The sequence below is a fragment of the Solea solea genome, chromosome 15 (assembly GCF_958295425.1).
Source record: "Solea solea chromosome 15, fSolSol10.1, whole genome shotgun sequence".
Classification (NCBI taxonomy): Eukaryota; Metazoa; Chordata; class Actinopteri; order Pleuronectiformes; family Soleidae; genus Solea; species Solea solea.
In genome coordinates, this window is record NC_081148.1 from 15,661,350 (window position 1) to 15,683,180 (window position 21,831).

The window sequence follows — 21,831 nt, forward strand, 5'->3', positions numbered from 1 at the left end:
TTACCAACGACATAAACGAGTGTGCGAGATGAAGTAACACAGTAACAAACAAATCCAGAACATGTCGCAGTTTAAAACACTCTCCCAGCACCGCCGCGAAACATAACACGCCACAGCAGGCCAGATTAAAAATTCATCAAACACTGGCTTACCTGCGAAATCCTGTGGGCTTTCAACTGAAAAGGTCAATTATATCTTTGTGATCCAAAAATATTGATATTTTGGATTATATTGAACTTGTTCCAAAATTGAGCATTTCATACGTAGTATGCTGCTAAAAAAACCAAAAAAAAAACCCACATCGTTCCAAAGCATGTTTTGCTTCAGTCCCTCCACCCTTTCACTGTGGCAGGCGGTCGTGCAGTGGCGGCAGCAGCCCTGGAGTCTTGTTTCCATCCACAGCTGTCAGTGTTTCCCACCAGATCAAGGCTGTGATTAATAAAAATGGGCCTCCTGGTTCCCTGCAGCCTTTTCCCACCTTCTCCCTTTTACACTTCCTCCGCAGCACATGCTCGTCTCCTATAGCATCCTCACCTCTGTGATTTCCTCTATTCTTATTCTCTCTTTTGCTCTTTTTGCTCTCTCTCTGTACCTCTCTCTTTCCGCTGCCTCTCTGGAACATCTGGTAATTGATGCATGGCAAACTCGCGGCCGCTGAGCAATCATTAGTGAGGTGGCGCAGGTGAGCGGCAGCGATGGATGATGAAGGGATGGAGGGAGGAACGGAGGACGGCAAAAGCCATGTTTTTACCCCCAAGGCTTCTCCCTCACAAAACTGGAAAGTGTTTGTGTTCGACGCTCATTGGTGGCATTTCGTGTGTCAGTGGCCATTAATCTAGACATGTAAACACACACCTACTCACTTCTACACACGCACACAGGTACATACAGAAATGAGGCTATAATGTTGGTCTGGACTCGACGAGCGCAGTTGAATGTGCTGAGCCGCTGATATTTTGAAGTGGACATAATGTTTCCCCCTTGAAATATCATCACTCAGCAACGCTCGTCATCAAAAAAACAAAATTTAGGTTTATAGTCAGGAATAATAAACTGGCCCACAGTGGGCAGGAAACTCCCACATGTGAAGCTTACTGGAGGCAAGACTTTTCCTCCTCGGATCGATCAAGCAAACGTTATTTATTTGATATTATTTATTTATTTGACTGAATGAAGTCAATTCTGGCTTCTAATAGCTGATGATCTGATCAGCTCCAAAGCTGCCAGTGTCTCTACCTCCAACAGATGTTATGTTTAATTATTGTTTACACCCCCTCCTCTCAGTCTCACCACCTCATAACACTTTGCGTTTACACACACACCGTTCCCTCTGTCTGAGTCAGCCCATTCTGTACAAACACTTTTGTGATTTCAAACACTTCCCTCACCTTTTGTGTGTCAAAGAAGACTAAGGTGTGAACAGGGAATCATTTATTAGCTGGGTTTTCAGGTTGATCCGTGCTCCAAAACACACATCGCTCGCTGTCGGCTGGAGGACCCCTAATGTGTAATAACCAAAATGAAGATAATGTGAAAGTGACGTGGTCGGGGACTGGTCTTTGTGTTGCTTTGTGTTGCTCTTTTGTCTGTTGTTTATGAATATTACGTTACCGTGCTGAGACTGGAGCGTAATCTGATTATGGTCAGTAAAGAATATGATGAGCAATAAGCATCACGCCTTTCCTGAATACCAACAAATACAATTTGAACACGAAGGTAAAGCGCAGCCGTGCAATCACAGCCGGAGTACAATGTTTGTGGCTAATGAATTGTCTGCAGAGAATTATGACTTCATGAGGTGAAGTGAGGCCTACATTTAGAAGACCTGGTCAATTTAAAAGTTCTTAATAGACCATTTTGATTTGTTTGTTTGGTGCTGTTCATTGTGGCTTTACTAGATTTGTCAAATCAAAGTTTATTTTGATGGGACCTAATCACATTATACACATTACACATTATTTCATGGCACTTTATCCTTCCAATATTACAGAGAGATGAGAATCCAAACAGTTTGTACAATGAGCAAGCGCTTGGTATCAGTGGAGAGAGTAGAAAAAAAAAACACATGGTATTAACAGAGGAGATAATCTTATTCATAAACCAAAAGATAAAATATCCATATCCTTTTTAAGCTGCTTTTTTTCTGTTTTAATATATACAGAATGTGCAGTATAGAGTGCTTTATATCCTCTTTTTCAACACAACCTGTAGGAAACCTGATGAAAAAGAATTGTTTTCATTTTCACCAACAATATAAACACACCTGAGCTCAGAAATTTTAAAATTGAAATTGAATTTGTGAAATTTCAAAAATGCGCCACAGTTCAAAGTTCACTTGGCTCGCTTTTATGAACAAAAATAAAATAATAACGGAGACTTTCACAGAATTATCGCTAAGCCCTTTAAAAAATAAAAATAAAAATATGCATCTTCAAATGATTCATAACTTAACTTAACTTAACAACACATAAGAAGACGAGAACATGCATTTTGTAAAGCCTGAAGATGGAACCTATAAGCACACACTCCCAGGACGTCCATATAAGGAGTTGTGTATTATTCCCGCAGTAATTTACCAAGGGCATACTCAAAAATGTGCAGCCATATGCCTGGGCCGGTTGTGGTGAAAGGGGAAAATTGGGGAGCGAGGAGAGGTGGGGGAGGAAATGAACGTCGTACGACTAATGAGAGCGAGCAGGAGCAGATTTAAAGTGCAGTCATTGCAGGTGTTGTGAAGACTTTTTATAGCATAACAGTGTTATGAATGCTAACAGCCGCGGCATATGTTGTGATGAAAATGAAGGCGGTAACAGTATGAATCACACTACAGCGATAACGATTACGATAGTGAAAATAACAGACGTCACATTCTGATGCTTTCCACATTTTTTCCTGTCACCTTTAATTATGTTAACTTTTTCACCCCCCGGAGCGCGAGCTGAGCGCGGTTTCTAGGACAACAATCAGTGTAATTGTCCTAAGTCTGACACATGCAATTTACTAAAAGCCCCTAAAGCCCACAGGCCCAGGTGTATACAGGGATTACAGTGGTGGAGGACAGGTGAAGTCAATGGACAGTGACAGAGACACACACAGTCTGGTTTCTGTGACTTTAGAGGACGTTACATTGACTTGCATTCATTTCCTGGAGACTTACTCTAACCGTAACCATAACTGTAATCATTTATGATACGGGGACTTGCCTTTTTGTCCCCACAAGGAAGAAACAGATTTAGGTCCTTTCCACATGAGTAATACCTGAAACACACACACAACCATTATCATCCACAGCTTATTGTTTTTACTTGAAGATATAATATGTAACATTTCTGCGTTAAAATATCGAAAAACAACAACATTTCTAAAACTCTAAATCCATATAAATCCATATTTATATTCAAGGTAAGGGACTGTTTCGTTTTTTAGCTTTACTCGTCTCTTCTGGGTCAGAACTCACTATGAAACAGAGTAAGAAAAGGAAATATTCAATACTACTAGTTAGCCAGTGTTTATTTTTATTTTTATTTTATTGTGTGTATGGATCACAGCTACACACTGTTTTTTGATGCACATTCTGCAGTCGCTCTCCCTCTACAGTGTGAGAGCTTCAGTGGCAAAACCATTAAACCCATGTTTCTACAAACTAGGGTGTTTTGTTATTGTTTTGAGCCCTAATGGCAGAAGTACACAAGTGTATATTGTGCATTTAAGTGTTTTCAAGGTGAAAAAAACTCAAGACAACACCTTTGAAGGATCAAGGCTCTCCAAAAAGACTTAATGAATGACTTAAATTTAAATAAAGAGAAGATTCCACATCGAATCCCTCCAATTGCAGTCAAGCGTCAACAACACTAGATGTAAATACAGTAAGCAAATGTCTTTACCGAGCAGGAAGCTGGTTGATTTGAATCCTGGGGTGTGAAGTTTGCATGTCCTCCCAGGAGGTGAGTGGGGTTTTTGTGAGCATGAAAACTTGGTTGTCTCTGTGTTGTGTTGTGTTACCCTCCGAAAGACAAGAAGTGTAGACAGTAGATGGATTCTCATTATGTGTGTCGTACAATTCAACAATTCTAATGATTTAACATGTGAGGTGCATTTTGAATAGAGGATATTAAGATGTAAAGTTACAACAATTGTGCCAAAAACAAATAAATGACTCTACTGAAAATGTACATAATATAGAAATGTACGACCTTGGTCCCTGTTTTCTTTTCAGAATGCAATATCCATGACTCATTGCATTCTGAAAAGAGGAAATTTAAACCACCACTCTTCAAGTACTGCGATATACGCCTATGACTGGTATTGTCTATTTTTTTTACCACGGGTGGTGTTCTCTTGGTCAGCAGAATGCTGGATTGGCTGCTTTATTTTTTGCTTTATTCAGTGCGACCAAAATCCATTAAACAAGTTCTCCACTGGCCTGCGAGAAATAATTAGTCTACTGGATAGGTCAACTTAATCATTCCTGAAAATAATATTCAATTATCTCCACAGCAACTTCTAGAGCACGTCTCCTATTTTTAGCCCCCCCTCTGTTTTACAAAGATAGGCAGCGCGATCTTTTTATGTCAGGACTGCAACACAAAGCAACAGAGACTCTGCAGAGCTAAACAGTCTTCGCCGGGTAACCTATTATGCCTTAATAATAGCCCAAGCCTTCTCATTGTCTCTATCGCTGTAAGCTGCATCACATATGAATACCATTCCGCTTGATCATGACTCTCCTCACACTCTTGCCTCCTTTAAGTTTTCTGTTGCTTGCCCTTGACTCATATCTTCAATTAGTCTTAGTCAAAGGCTGGACACAATAATGACTTATGGCAAGTTCAACCTTGTCATTATCTCGGTAATAATTGCGAATATGTACAGAACAGAAGGGAGAGGGGGCAAATTGTCTAATCAGAGCTTGCAAAGTGTTAACACCCTGTATGACCTCATCAAGGTAGACGTGTCGTGTAACCCTAGAATGCTCCAAATATGTGTGGCAAGAAAAGTGTCAAGATTTGAAGGTGACTTGGGGGGGATGGTGCAATATTTATACAGAGTTATAATGAGGAGCAGTAGGCTATTATATGAAAGAAGAGACTGGTAAAAAAAAAATAAAAAAACGGCTCAGACACACAATCAGAAAGTACGACGTGCACAGACATGTAAACACAAAATGCATTTGCAGCTTCAGGAGGCAAATCTGTCTCAAACACAACCTGCGAACTTCATTTCACGCATAACCTCTCTCGCGCTCACCGTCTCCCGTCAGTGTCTCTCTCCTCTCTGTCACTCTCCTCCCTCCTCCTCCTCCTCTCGCTAGTCACAATAAAGACTCGGAGAATAAATAAATAAAGCCGAATGTATTCTGAGCTCCAGGACACAGTGTGATTGTTGTTGGAGGAAGGAGGGAGGCACTGGGAGTCGTCACTTGTCCAGATGGATTATGACCTTTGAAGTTGGATTTGAGCAAAGTATAGTAATGCCGCTCGGTTGCCAGATACTGTCACGTCTTAGAAGAGGGCCTCGCTTTAGGCTCAGCACATACATACCAGCATTCTGTGTGCCTCAGCATATGCATTTAAGGCCTTAATGTCGGCCTAATCTCAAGGAGCAAGGCTCAACATTCCCCTCAGAGATCATCGCTGCCTGAGACTGAGCAACAGAAGGGAAATGTTAGATGAGACGACGGGAGTGGGAAGTGATCATGTGTGACATTTTTAAAGGTATAAAATATAAATATTGATGTGATGTCATATACAGGTTACTGTGCATTAAAGGTGCAGTTATGATGCAGGATGATCACTGGAGATGGAAATGGATTGATTCTTGAGTTTCATCCACCGGTTATTAAAACACTCGTGTTTTGGGATCACTGCTCTCTGTCCTCTTTTCATCTGCATGAAAAGACACACACACACACACACGATGTGAGTCAGTCTCTCCGTCTCTGAAACTCTCTGCCAATATTGAAATGTATTCTTTTGAATTCCTTCTCCCAACACTCTACAGTTTTTTTAGGTTTCTGTGCAGCATAGCAGGTTTTCATTTCATTCTCTCAGATCACTTCATTCACATTACACTGAAATATTTTTGGAATTATTGATGAATAACGCCATAACAATCCTGTCTACTGTGCCTTTAAGTTTTCTACAAAGCTTCAACACACACACACACACACACACACACACACGCCGACTCTCAAGGGGAGTTTTTGGAGATGGAGGGATGAAGGATGAGGGATGATGGGCAAAGGTTATTCCCTCATGTGGTGTTAGCGTGATTATATTGACATGAACTGTTGTTCAACTATGATTGTGAATTCTGATTTGCACTCTAGTCTTCAGCAAACCTTGTAATGAGCCCTTATGTGCCATATGGAGGCATCTGCTCTTGTATTGATTCTCCACCCATGTATTTTTTCTGTCATTTGTCACCCGTCTGCACATCATATGCTCGTTCAGTTAGAGAATTTACATAGATTTGCTGCTCTATAATCAAGTGTTGTGTAGGCGTCTCGCAGGAAAACCATAGGTGCTCAGAAAGTGCGTTCACAGCTTACGGAACAGTGTTTTTTTTTTAATGAACTATGGAAGAAATTAGCCGTTAGCAGGAGAGATGGTTTTCTCCAGGAGTGAACAGAGGGGAGTCTAACCTGAGGAGTGTTCAGCAACATCGGATTCATGATAATAACGTGAGATATTTCCAAGTTTAAATAAAACAGAATGCCTGCTTACCAATATCACACTGATGGGAGACCAACATCTTTAGTTCACTGCTTTGAAAGGATTAAAAAATTAAATTAAAAAAAAATCATCACCACAAGTTCCAAAGCAATGATCACCTCTTCATCATGGCCCCCTTTGGTGTTCAGGCACCATCAGCACCATCCAGTCATTCAGGAAAAACGAGTTTCATAATCAAGATTGCTGTGGAGGATTCAGTCAGTCCTGGTCCCCACTGGATACGCACTCATTTATGAAAGGCTGCTCTCTTGTGGCCACCTGCAGTAAAATATGATCCAGGAGTGCGTTAAGGATGGATTGACAGGAAGAAGAAAAAAATAAGATCTCATAAAAGAAAAGACTGGTGCTGCTGGACTATTTTATAGAGTCAATATGGGTGGATGGATGGATGGATGGATAGATAGATAGATAGATAGATAGATAGATAGATAGATAGATAGATAGATAGATAGATAGATAGATAGATAGATAGATAGATAGATAGATAGATAGATAGATAGATAGATAGATAGATAGATAGATAGATGGACGTATGGTTTGCTCTTGCTGAATCCTGCTGTGCACTCGTGCGTCCGGGTTTTCTGTCTCTCCCCCTCCAATGTATTTCCTCCTCGCTTGCTACTAGTTTACCTTCACTTGTTCTGCCTTCACTCGGAGGAGGAGGAGGAGGATGGTGTATGATTGGCCAGGCGGGGACTGAGAGTCCGGAGGCTGGCGCTGCGCTCCGCGTTTATTCTTGTTTACACCTTGCGGACGGAGACGGAGACTGGCCAGGCCAGGGACACAGAGCAGGCTCGGGAGTCCAGTCTGCTGCGGCAGCGGTGATCACCTCGTGGTTTTCTACTCGTTGTGGTCGCAGAAGAAGTTTGAATGTGATGGGAAACGGACTCTCTCTCTCTTTCTCTCTCTCTCTCTCTGCTCTACTTTGCCTCTTTTCGCAGCAGCGACGCGTCAAACTTTTTGGGTGACTTTTGTGGCACCTTTGCGCTCATGGCTGCCTGTCAAACCGGCTGCAGATATATACGTGGACATGTCATCTACTGTGAATAGACCCGATAACGAGTGTGACACGGACCTCCTGAAACTTTGATTGCGGGCGGAGATTACACAGTTTCGATTTTGCTCATCCACTGACAAGTTGCTCGGGGATGGATGCGCTTTGAATGAACTATTTACGCAGAAACGCATCATCCATCAACAATTACGGGACTCCTGGGAAAATCATCCAGGGTTAAAGACATTGTCGGACAGACGCCACTTGGTGTGTGTCTGTGTTTAAAGCACCGCAGGTTACCCCGCGTGAACAACGGCGTAGCCGGAAAAGATGCACTCTGTTCGGATGCAGCGCGACCAAGGTCTCGGCCCTCTTGTTCTTCTCCTCCTGTTCGGTGGATATGTCGTGTCTGGCACCGGTAAGTTTTGAAATGAAACGTCAGTGTGGACTGTTTTATTATTGTTATGATATGATGTGCATAATATTTACACACACACTCACTTTACGCACCCGTGCGCACGGCTGCTCTCTCTTTATTCCTTTAGATCAAGTCAAATAACGAAAAATATTCAGACTTTTTACAATTTTTCTGAAAATATCCAGCACTACCGTTACCCGCAGACCCTACCGTTAGGTCCATAGAATGAAAAGGGTCCTGGATTATGCCATACCCGTAACAGTGCAGAGGTCGTGGCAATGTGCTGATCAGCACTTTTTAACCCTCTGCAGAAAAGTCTCCAGACTTTGAGCAGATCTGAGCTCAGAACACTCTTCCCTTATTGAAGCAGAAAAATCAAAGTCCCCTGGTGTGCAGGGAGTAATTAAGGTTTTGCTCCATGCCTTTTTGCTTCTCCAAAACAGAAAGTGCAAAACCCTGTGAAGAGAAACACAGATCACTCAAAGTGCTCCAGGGGAAGAGATTCTTCTCATTTTCTCCCCTCGGTTTGAAGATACAGCAACGCTCCTTTGTGTACAAGTTGTTTTTGAATTGCTCGGTTGTTGGTAAAGAATTTTATTTTGTTTATTTTGTTGCACATGGTATTTTGGTGAGAGCAGCCTAGGCTTTGATCTAGGAAGAGTAGACTTTTATCAGTGTAGTGCTCTGTGTTAATGCCATCAAAGACTGCAGCTCTCAAAGAGATGAAACCACTTGGCACACATGCAGGGCATAGGATGGGACTGGGACCGGGGGAATCAAGGTAACACTGACCAGTGTTAGAATAATGATTTGCCTCAGTTGGTAGGCAAGCCAGGACAACACCCCCCCCCCCCCCCCCCCCTTGCCAAATTAGAATAAAATACGATGCAGGAATCTGAGGGTTTAGTGGATTGTGGCTTAAGCTTGGTTTACTGTAGGAAAAGAGAACAATGTGGTCAACAAAAAGTGAAACAAAACCTCAGCTCAACGAAAACAAAAAAAAGAGAATCTGACTGTCTATTAAATCTGTATGTGGGACACACTGCCCGTCTGTCCAGGTCTCTGGCCATATTTTGGAAATGCCAATAAGAGCCCGCGCCGTACCTCGCAAGGTCCTTGTGTTTGTGTTATTCCCCGAACAGTCAGAGCAGAAAAGCAGCTTACGTTTATTAAAATGATGGTGTTCTGAAATCCTTGCATAAGAAGTGAGAAATATTGATATAAACAGGGGAGGAGGGGGACACCAGGGGACAATAGCTCAGTGCGGCCCAGTGAAGTTCCTGTTGGGTAGAGAGGGCGAAGGCAGAGGTATATTTCGGTGACATACGATTGCATTTGTCTTCTTTCCCATTGTGTGTGAACTGCCCCACCACAACCCCTCCCTGCCATCCTGGCCTGGTCTCTGCCTATATCGTGGTTTTTTCTGAGCTCACGTTTCTAATACATGGATCCTCTTTCTGTGTTGACATACACATTAATTACAAGACTTGTCTGGGGTAACTACCCTGCTGTCCACTGTCTGTCTCAGCATGTGTCTTTATTAATGACTTCATCACAATGAGAAAAAAAAAACAACATACGGAAAGTGTGTTTACACACTGTTTGTGACACATCGGGATTAAGTGTGTGTGTGTGTGTGTGTGTGTGTGTGTGTGTACATGGGCTAGATTGTCATTTAAATCTAGACCAGGAGGTCAAGACAGGACCAGAGTGAGAGAGAGGTGAGGGTAGCGAAGGGGCAGTCGAGTGTTCAGAGTTAGGGAGCGTAGCATGTCAGACACTCCCAGAGAGGACTGGATGAATAGTGACACTCTTCTAGACTGTGTTCTCTCATTTGCGTTAATCCTCCTGCTCCTGAATAACAATGCCGTGGCTATGAGTGGGCTCACAATCTTTATTATTATTATATATGTGTGTTTAAGGCTACTCATACACACAAAGGCAGGTCTGCAGTTTCCTGACATTCACTGTGAATTTTAGATGCATGGAAAATAACAGGAGATGTGACAACAAAGCCAATCTCCAATAAACATCAGAGCAGATTTGGCTTGAAAGAGCCTCAACAGATTGAGATGTCAGATTAGATTAAAGTGGCTCAGAAACATGTAGTCATAACAGAAGTGCTGCCAGGCTGTTGCATCTGCAACGATGTGGACAGGTGGTCGGGCACCATGATACAGGCGCAGCTCTCTTTGGGCCACAGCGCAGGTCAGACAGGTTCCTCAGGCAAGTCCTGCCGTCAGACCCGAGCTGGAGAAGTGCATTAGTTTTATGACCGTCAGGCGGCAGGGGATGGGATCGCTGGCTAGGCACTGCCCTCTCTGCTGTATTATTCATACGTGCAAAGTGGACTTTGTTAATATTTAAAATGTGCTTATGATGCTCAAATCCTTGACATCAGAGACAGCTCAGGAGAACGAGGTGGGAGGGGAACAGCTGCTCGGCTCTCCTTGGTGTAACTGACCCGCGTGGCTATTGAGGTTAGTGAAGGGTTTTAGGGCACCAATAGGCATTTATAGGCTACATAGAAGAGTGGCAGTTCACGCAAGTGTGCCAACTGCAGCCATGGGTCGTCGCAGTGGATGTGTGCGCACCAAACACGGAGAGGGGTTACGCAGGGTGCTGCTGTTCATGTGGAAGTGAGCGGAAAAATATCAAAGAGAAGATGGGAAAATAAATGAGTCCATGGGTAGACACTTTGAGATAGATTGATCTCAGGGCATGGCTTTTAAATATTTTTCTACGAAAGAGCGGAGAAGAAAACTCCATAGCAGTGGCATTCATGCGTCATTAAACCTCTGGCACAGGCCAGAGAATGAGGCAGTGAAGGGGTGGAGAAATAGGTGGAAAAGCATGCGAGGAAGGCAGGCGGCGTGCAGCAGGAACCCGCTTTAAGTTTGCAAAGCAGCAGAAGAAACGGTGGTGAGGGAGGCTTATTGTCGGGGAGGGAGGCACAGGGTGGAAAGTGAAAAAGAGACACAAATCCACTAGGGAGATGGTTTTATCAAGGCTCTTATCGATGGAGAGAGCTCACAGTATTAAGAGTAGACACGTTTAATGCTTTGCCAATATTGTACATGTTAGATTGGACCATAAATCTGCACCAAACAGCGAGGGCTCTGTAAGAGGGTAAAAACAGAGAGAGGTAAATGGAGGAGGGCGCTGACTATAAAGAATGAAAAGCAGAATTAGTAGCAGAAGAAGGTTCCATGCAGAGATTAGCAGACCTGTGACGAATGGGATTTTAAGCACAGGTCAGTATTTCCTGCTGCAAGGAAAACAAGTTCCCATGGTATTTAGAATGCGCACGGTAATGATTCAATCGATACTGTATAGTGCAAAGCAACTAATCCAGTTAGTATGTTATTTAGAAAATACAAGAATACCTGCTCAGGATCAACAGTAATGACTTACTGGTTTTTTGGTGAAACATGTTTAGTTTAACTCCCACCACGTGGCCTGCATGCTGAGAAAGCAGTGATAGAATACTTCGGTTTAATCCAGACGTGTAAATGTAACAAACTCTTTTTGATCAAGCAAAACTGATATTTTTTTAATGTTATATACATAATACACGTGTGACCTATAAATGCAATGCTTCCAAACACAACACACAAGGGTAAGTGGAGTAAATAAAAACTGAGGTTGAAGTGATGGGGGGGTGGGGGGGAGTTTCGGTGGCAGATGGGAGCTGAAGTTGCTGCTGGGCCGGCAGGACAGGGTTCCCCCCCCTGTCCCTCCATCTCGCCCTGTGGGGGGAGATGGGTGGGGCAGACAGGGAAACAGGAAGAAAACCTCTGTGGGGTTCCATTGTGCTTTAGATGAATAGTAGAAGAATTTAGAGAGATTTTTCTGCCCCTTTTGTGTGGGGTAAAGGGGGCAGCAAGAGAACACACACACACACACACACACTCATGATCACCATCAACAGGATCTAAGTGTGTGTGTGTGTGTGTGTGTGTGTTACTATTGCATGATAACATGTACCGGACCAACACTGCTTGTTTTAACATAATAAATCACAGATATTTCACTACGATATTCTCGCTGACATCTCGTATCAAAAGCCCACACATGCAAAAAGACACACTCACTGATGAAGAGGTAGCATTTATGTGTATAATGGTGGAAGACCTGCTGGGTCACTCGGGGGGAGTGAGTGAGTGAGTGAAGGAATTTTCTTTCAAGGTCTCAGCAGCACTCGGAGCATCGTGACCAATAGGATCAGAATACACCGTGGGGGGGCCACGCCACATCCTAAACAAACCCCCCATACCCAAAGATAGACGCATGCACACACACATTTTTGGTGAAAGTGGCTGCGCCGAGGTTCACAGATCAGAAGTGGTGCCAGCACTTGATTGGCTGTGCCGTGGTCCAGCGCTCTGCGTGTGTCCTCTTCTGAAAAGGGGAAGTTTTTCAGGCCACGTAAATTCCCCCTCATTTTCTCAGCACAGGCTTTTTTGTCTTCAAAGAGCAGTCGAGCCAAGTCCACTCCAGAGCTTAGAGCGCAGCCAATCTGCTACAGCTTGTGTTTGTTTGTCTGTTTGCGTGTGTTTGTATCTGTGTGTGTCATGTGGGCTTGCTTTAAGTGTGTCTATAATACACCGGGAGAGAAAATGCTGCATTAGGGAAGGCAGCAAGCATTATTCTGACTTATATTTTTTTTTTTGTATGAATTTGGCATACAGAACTACATTCCCTCACATCCAGATTAAAAATTGTCTTCACTTTCTCACCGTTTCCCCTTCCTCTTCCTCTCTTGATAGTCTCATCAGGCATATTTATAGCTTTATAGTTTCACATATACCAACCTCCGTCATCCATATCTCACTCACTCCATCATTTCTTTTTTTTCCAGCCAGCTCTCTGGTGGAGTTTGGGAATTGCTCTTTAGAAGGCACTGTGAAGAATCCCATTTCTCTGAGTGTAACGCTTATTAAGGTCCCATCTGTCCTCGGGGTACTTATGAATGTGGGGGGGGGGGGGGGTGTTTGGGTTGTCGAGGGTAGGTAAAGGAGGGGAGTGAGGGAAGCTTTGTCATGCCTGTGTGTAAGTGGATGTGGGTGCCACCGGGGGCTTGTGTGAGGTGGGAAGGGACTCTTAACACTGCGGAGCACACACTGAGCAGCTGGTGTGTCTAAAGTAGGGGAATGACACACAGACCTCCCTGGAGATTGGGGCATATTGAGCATACATGCACATATCTCTATCGACGAGCGGCAACGGAAATGGCCGCGCTCCCTTCTGTTTGCATGGCAGGCAGCTATAGGCAACAGCAGGACTTTCGAAAAGCATAGTTTTCATTTTCCTCCCCTGTGTTTTAAATCAAGGGGACTAGTGTTTAACGAGTGCATTAGTGAGTGTGTCTTGATTAGCGGTGGCTTTGAAGGCTTTGTGTGATTGGGTGTTTGTCAGCAGGGTGCTACTGTGTTATTTAATGTAGTGACTGACTGATTTTTCCCTGTTCATACTAGAGAGGGATTGGCCACTTAATCATAGGTCAAAAGGGGTCACATCCAGATCTCTCCTGTCCTTCCTCTCTGTCTCTAGTCTTTCCACTCCATTCACTGCCTCGTTTCTCTGTCTGTTTTTCGTTCCGTTTCCACCCTCTCTTCAGTTTGAGCATTAAGGAAATGTGCTTTTCGTCCTGAAATCTAGGGCTCTGCAATGAGTAGTTTTCAAACCAAAATTGCTAATTTGAAAAAGAAAAAAAGAAAAAAAAACACTGTTATTAATAAATCACAGTGAGTGCTGTTTAATTCTCCTGTTTTAGACTGTTCTAACCCCAAGGGTACGCAAAGTGATGTAGGGGGTACACGAACACACGAAGAAGAAAAAAAGATATGCAAACAGCCCGATTGCATTTTGAAACTGGCGTATAAATAGACATACAGTCAAATTCAGCCAAACGTTGCAGCAGATTTCTTAAAAAAGAGTGAACTGGTGTTACTCACTGAACATGCTGGTCATTTTTAAAATAGATCTATTTGGTGACTTTGAGAGATTTGATTTTTGTGTGTGTCTGAGTGTGTGCAGAAAGACACTTTGTCTTCAAGTGTGCAGGTGTAGGAGTGTCAAGTTCTAAGAAATAAAAAAAAATAAAAAATGAATGCATGTTGGAAGCAATTCATATCTTTAAATACCCAAAACGTGCAATAGAATACAGTTGTTTTGGTAATGCCCTATCGCAATTTAAATCTGGTACACAATAAATATTAAACCAATTCATCCAGCCCTAATAAAAAATATATGCCGACAGATACAAACTCGCACAGTTGGGGCTTTAATCCCCGTTTCTGCTCAAACCTTCTTGATCAGTAACACAAAGAGAAGAGTGAAAGAATGAGATCGGCCCTCATCCACCCTTTAATTCTCCACCTGTCTTCAGCTGTTTCTCCTCCAGGGGCTCCACAAACACACACACAGTAAAGATTAGGGGCGTCATCGATTTGGTGATATATCGCCGTCCTTTCTCTGGCAATACAGTAATCGATACGCCAGGGCAAATATTGATATTTTAATTAATAAATGAAGACGCTCTAAAGTAAACGGTCGCTACTTGCTGTCGCCTCGCGGTGGCGCTGCTCAAATGAATGCGGGAAACTTGGGCTGAAGTTACTTGGCTGAAGAAGAGGGAGTTGTGTTCTCGATGTTGTGAATGAGTAGAGAAATCCTGCACTTTTGACTTTTCCCGACAGACATCGTGATGTGTCGCTCTATGATTGTCTTGCAATATATTGCTTTTCAAAGAATCGTGGACCATGTGTTGCATGTCGTATTGTGAGGAAATCTGTGATTCCCACCCCTAGTAAAGATTCAGTCCTCGCCTTGGATGCCGGTCTTAATCAAAACCTGACAGGTCCCTCTTGGTTGTGTGGTTGGGCATGAGTGTGTGTACGTGTGATGAGTGCATGCCGATGGGAAGTCAGCCGTGTAGGTATTACTCCCTTTTCTGCATGGGTCACAGTGGGGTCACACTCGCTCGTCTCCATCAGCGCACCGCTCTCGTGTGCAGCCGTCTCTCTCGCTCTGGCAGCGTCTCTGATCGCACAAAAGGAAAGGCCCGTTTTGTCCTCCTGCTACATCCCCCACGCGGGCTGTACATGCTATAAAATGCCACCGCACTGTCGGTCGCCAAAGACTTTGGAATCGTCTTTTAAATGAGCGCCAGGTGTAAAGTAGCAGGAGCGAGGCCTGGTCAAATGTGGCAGATATATACCGGCATGTAATTAATGTTAGATTTAAGTGCATGAGCTCACACATGCATCAAACGTGTCAGCGGGTGTGTGTTCCAAGCCTCTTACCTGCTGCTGACCAGCTGGGCTCAATAGCCGACCTCGCGCTCACCTCTCCCCACCATTCCACTTAGATTAGCTGGTGCGCTGAGCTAAGGCGCACAGGTCTTATAATGGACACTTCACCTTACCCTCCTCCTCCTCCTCCTCCCCCAACAACACACTACCCTGCACACACACACACACACACACACAGAGAGACAGAGAGTGGTCATTCGTCATGCAGAACATTTGGGATGACGATGTGCTGTTCAGTGTGTGTGCGGGAGAGAAAGTGTGTGTGTTTAGCTGTTTGGGCAGAACCCGTGGCCTGCTGTTTATGGGGATTATGAAAGCAGATGGACAGCCATGCTGACTGGTGAGGGTTCATTAACTCCGGGTGTCTCTGCTCTGACTCTGTCGCTGCTGTAGCACTGCTTCACTTTGCCCCCAATCTGAAGACATATGATTTAGCCTGATGCAATATTTTCAGCAGAGGACCACTCGCATGGTGTTTCGCCGCTCTGCCAGAGGAGATGAATAGGTATAGTTATAGTGGGTCATTAAACACTGAGCTGTGTCTCTCTGTATAACTTCAACCTTCACGCTGCAGCCGGCTTCTGTCCCCCTTTTCAACAGCTTATTAAAAGAAACGTGGATCACGTGGGGACAGACAGACATACCTGTGGAGAGACAGACAGATAGACAGACAGAGGGACTGGCAGATTCCTGGGCAGATGGATTCTTTGTAGCCCTCGGTGGCTTTGGCATTATCAGACACCAGTCGCCCAGTGTCATGCAGGCTTATTTATTTACTTATTTATTTATTTATTATTTACTTATTTATTTATTTATTAGCAGTAGTTGTAGTATGATGATTGTGATATTGGCACAAGTGCACAAGGTGTGGAAGGACCCTATTGAAATTGAAGGAATTGTTATTCTGATTATTATTATTATTATAGCATTACTTCCGCCTGTAATCTATTAAATGTCAGAAGAAGATCAAGTAAAATAAGGTTATGCCTTTAAATTGTATCTTAGTATATTAGTTAAAACTAACTAAAAGGTATTTAACATACTGCATAACAAAAAACACAAGGGACATTTTGCCCCTTTGGTACTTAAGGAGAGGTAGATGAAACAACTCTGGCCCTGGAAGTGCATTTCACAAAATGTCATGCTCCTATAAAATGAATCAAATTATTGCTTAATTTTCTCTCGATCTGCTCATTGATCAACGACGTAATGTCCCTTAAAAGGCTGGTACGACTCAATATGTTGGTACATTTCGCTCCGTAATTGTGATTATATTGGTGTGACTGCAAGCTTGTGTCTTTTGTCGCACTTTGTTACCCAAAAATTACCAACTCGACAAAATCACAGAAGCAAATGGCACTTTTCTGGTGGCGCCTCTTTGCCCTTGACAGTAAATAATGGCTGTAATGGAAACATATGAGCGTTTTACAGGGAAACAGTGACAGATTATGACTTCTCTGCTCTTGTGCCCTTAGTGATGAGGTAAGGGAGGCTTTATTTCTTAGATTTAGGACCAGAGACGATGCACTGCAACAGGAAATAGAACTTTTATGTGCACATGTCAGCCTCCACCCACACCTCTGTCAGTATACCAGTGTGTGTGTGTGTGTGTGTGTGTGTGTGTGAGAGAGTTGCTGTCGCTCACGGCGTCCCTCTTCATGCTCCTGTAAGCGTGCATTTGTGAGTGACGGTTATACAGTGGTGTGGAGTGTGTAAATCTCCACTCCTCCTAAAGCTCTCAGCAGTGGACCTTCCATTAGCACAACAATTTACACATCGGTCCTGAGGCGAAGAACAGGCAACTCTGAGAATAATGAAAGCCTCAGTCAAAGTGTGTGTGTGTGTGTGTGTGTGTGTGTGAGAGAGAGAGAGATCAGGAGAGTTAGAAAAGACTCTGTAAACAAGAGACAGAGGAGGTTTATTAAAACCTCACCACCTCTCAACATCCTTTTGTCCTCCTATTCTCTGTGTCCCTCACCTCCTCTCCCCCTCTTTGAGCGATTACATGCCTCTGTCTCACTTGTCTTTCATCTCTATTCGTGAAGAGGAGTGGAATGACGGTGTTCTGTGGCGTGTAATTACACAGAGACATCCTGGATGAGGGTGTCTGTCTCCACAAACACACACAAAAAACAACCCCCCCTCTCTCGCCTAAATACCTCTTAATAGAGGGAGATCTGAAAAAAAATAGACATTTAACTGCCTCTGATCCACCACAGGGCCCTTGTCTTTACCTGCCACGTATGGAGGCCTAATAAGTACCATCACCAGTCTATTTATCTCATTAGAAGCACTGACACTAACATATGCGTGGCTCCGCTCCAACACCGTGGGAATGATCTACACAGCTCCTGCATTCATTTTAAGCACAGAGTCATAATTGTGACACATTTACAGGCCAGTGTTCCTATCTCACCCATGAGTCATATTGCTGAATAATTATGGAAGGGCGGCTTTTTATGGGCTTACATTGGTATTGGCTCAACCTTTAATTGGCCCAAAGCACATTTGCATTCTGGTAAGGTAATAATGGGGCTCTTTGGAGACACTTTAAACGAGAAAGTCATTGCACTCTGACTTAATTCTGCTCATAGAAGTGATGATGCCTCCAGATGGCTTTTTTTACTGAGTGTGATATGGCCATTTTGTGTGCATGATCATGCACTTACCCAGTACTTGGCAAATAGCTGAGTTGCTAGCAGTGCCACTTGTCTCTTAATATCCATTTTTGCTATATAGTGTTTTTATAACATCACTTATTTCATATTATTTCACACAGCGGCAGAGAGAGAGAAATGCAAATAAAGACACACCCCCCCCCCACATAAATGTTGATACTAATAGGTCCGGTTGCATGTTATGAATCTAGTTGACGAGATCTTGTCTTTCCCTGATACCTTTCTTTAAATTGTGTCTGCGTGTGTTTCAGTGTCACACTAGGATTGCAAACAGAGGTCATACAGTGTGTTTTAACACTCTGCAAACTGGTCACGGAGGTCAAGCAGCTCGCTGTTCGAGGGCTGAAGTTTCTCTGAATGTGTTTAACGTGTCTTTTTAACTTGTGTAAATCTGCCCCCATTCATGGGGACTTAACTGTTTCTCTGAACTCGCTGGGAGATGAAGTGAGCGTCCTAATGCAGCTCAAACAGACTTGAAATCAGACAATAGGTCAGAGTCCTCTATTGCACGTAGCTGAAGCTGCTGAATAGACTCTGAATAGACCCGTGGTGGTGCAGCCATGCAGCTGCCGGACAATAGCCTGCTCAGCAGAAAGGCAGCCGGTGACCTCAAGGTCTGCTCCGGCCCTGCACGCTCTGATCCCTGAACCCTCAGCACACACAGCACAGCGCATCAGCCACAATCACAATTTGGAGCCATGAACATGGTTTATAGCTTGTACGTGGCTTGTACCGCTCTCAAATCTGGACCAAACATATGCCGCCAACAGGTGGTTGGTAAAGCTTATCATACATCATACATACAGCAAGGGGAGGAAAAGTGATTTAAGTCATTTTTTTAATGTGGCATGGTTGCTGCTGGGCCGCTCGGAGCTTTCCAGGAACCGCTGATCTACACCCATCTCTAGGGTTTAGAGAGAGTGGTCAGAGAAAGAGAAAGTGAGAGTGAAAATGCCTTTTTGTTGCTAGAGGTCAGAGGAGAATGGCCAGAGTGGTTTGAAATGATAAAGAGGGAACGCTGACTTGCAACAGTAACTCAAATAACCATTTGTTATAAACAAGAAGAAGTCTAGAGCAGCAGGAGACCACACCGGGGGCCACCCCTTGCTTGTTGTTTAATTCATGCATACAAATGTAATAGTAAAAATATTTGTATTATATATGTATTTGTATTGCAGTGTTTTTACCCATTCCTTAAACTGTGAATGAAATGCAGGCACAATGAATCCTTTTTTTTGTCTTTCATATTTTATAATTCACACACTCTGAGACAGTGTTCAGGAATCACATCACGCTGGGAATTACCCCTTCTGTTTGAGCAGGGAATAATAAAAAAAACACTTTAATATGAACACCTCTGTGAGCCTCAGACATACTTTCATTTCCCAAAATAAACACCATCATCATCATCATCATCATCATCATCACCACCACCTCTCTTACACCCAAAACCAACAACTTTACACAAATTCCACTATCAGGAAAAACTGTCCGCGCACACACACACACACACACACACACACACACACACACACACACAAGCGATGCATCCCTCCGCATTTGATCACAAGCAGCCTCCCCCTCCTCCCCATGTTTATCCATGGGATTATTCAGACCTAATCTCTTTAGAGCATAATTCAGAGTAGATTTTGTGTTATTATTATTGCTGTGTCCATACCCTACTGCCCCGCTGGGATTTCCTGACTGCCGTAGTGCTCCTGTGTTTGTAAAATTGATTAAAAATGCTGACCATTGCCCTAGATAGCATAGGGTTGGGGGGGAGAAAAAAAAAATACTAGCAAACACAAATGATATACTGGTGCATCTTCTAAAAATATGTACTCTCTAATAGAACAGTGGGAGTACTTGCTCAGGCGCTGTCAGACCATGTAGAGATTCCACCGATGATTAAATGCTTATCAATACAATGAAACAACTTGTGCCGGGGAACAACTTCAAATAGCCAAATAGAACAAAAAACCCCGAATCCTCTGCTAATTACCTGGAGCAAAATTTGTATGCGTGCAGTTAGAGCGGAGGCTCCATCTGTGTTTGACAATTTGATATGTTAAGTCTGCATTTTCAGGATAGTTTAAAACACCATCTGCCTTTTACTTCTCTCTCTAAGTGGGGGAATTTGAATCTGATAAAATTGTAGCACTATACCCAGGAAAAAAAAAAAAAATAACAGTGAGTGTAGGAAATAAAAATGCAATATAAATGCATTCCCTGTACTTCCCTGTAGAAACAAACTATTGCCTTTAAAAATTTTAAAATTTAAATCGCTTCAATAATTGAGGCAAATAACTGTGATTTTAATATATACAATATATACAGTGATTGTATCTTTTGTGAATATTATTCCAAACTGGGAATGATAATGTTTTTGAAGTTGAAATTGTTGAACTATGGTCAGCATTTCTTATCAATTATCCATATACACACACACACACACACACACACACACCTGACTCTATTTCCATGTTATATTGAGCAAAGAAACCAGAAAATAATGACATTTTAGACCCACACACCTATTTCCATGATTTGCCACGTCTTTGTTTGCTAATGCATGAGAGGAAAATACCTTTTAAGTGACTCTTGGCCATAAGTGGATGACAGGTGAGCACATTCCTCAGAGTAAGCGCCCACATTAACCTCTCACGGACACAAAACATACAGGAGATCCCTGCGGCCTGCGGCCTGCAACCTGCATTTCACATCCTCCCAGTACTCCCCTTTGCTTACTTGCTTTTTCTCAATTAAGATGAATAATAGAATTGCGGAGGGGAGCAGGGACAAGGAGCGCATGCTGTGACGTTACCCTGAGGCACTCCGTCAGTGAGATGGAGGGAGAGGAAAGTGGTGCTGTGGATATTTTTGGTCCATGTGCCTCACGCCCCTCAGATTCCTCATGGATCACATGATATGAAACTTTCCAAGTGCATCTGCGGGCGGGAAGAGGAGCAGAAGCTGGGGTTTATTGCTCATATGTGTCGATGGCGCAGATGAAGGGAGGTGAAGGGCTGTGTTTGTATTTGCTATTGGGGGACTAGCAGAAAGCCCACATGGCGGCCGTGTACATTTTCATTACTCTGTGCTCCTCCAGAGGCCTAGCTGTGTGTCACTGCTTCTGTGGACACCAGAACACCCCATGACTACATGCACCGCACCGCTGTAAATTGACGTTATTGATCGCACATGCTATTGTTATATGGAACACCTCAGAACTCTGGATGAGACGAAGACAAGGAGGTATGATAACTCTCACTCTGTCAGAAAGAATTGCCTCTTCTGCTCAGCTAACTTTCTGTGTTGTTGTTTTTTTTTATCATCGCACTTATTAACTAGACAGGCTTCACTTCATATCGTCCACTTTGCTTCCCTGGGTCTTCCTATCCTTCTTAGCTTCCTTTTTATTTGCTTCACTGATTGCTTTCAGTGTCTCACCAGCCATTAAAATGATTGGAGACTGTGCAATGTATATTAATGTGCTTGTACTTAGAGTAGTTTCACTGTGCACGCTATAATATTTCACGGGGAAAAAAACTGTAGCAAGCCTCTGTATCAGGTAATTAAATTGAGATTGTGATCTGTTATTTTTCGACATATGTATGCTGAATATTCATGCTGTCACTAGCCCTTTTTACACTCTCTCTTTGAGACGGGAGTGTTGCACATTTATTCCTTC

General features: G+C 43.3%; 1 protein-coding gene across 4 annotated transcripts in view; it reads left to right on the forward strand.

Moving 5' to 3' along the window:
* Positions 1–7,295: 7,295 nt before the first annotated feature.
* unc5b (unc-5 netrin receptor B) overlaps positions 7,296–21,831 on the forward strand; it is a 46,043-nt gene continuing 31,507 nt past the window's right edge. The window contains exon 1 of one of the 4 annotated variants that reach the window (XM_058651999.1): positions 7,296–8,146. In XM_058651999.1, coding sequence (XP_058507982.1) covers positions 8,059–8,146 — 88 coding nt within the window. In that variant the 5' untranslated portion in view covers positions 7,296–8,058. The remainder of the gene's footprint in view (positions 8,147–21,831) is intronic. The other 3 variants (XM_058652000.1, XM_058652001.1, XM_058652002.1) reach the window with 3 other exon arrangements.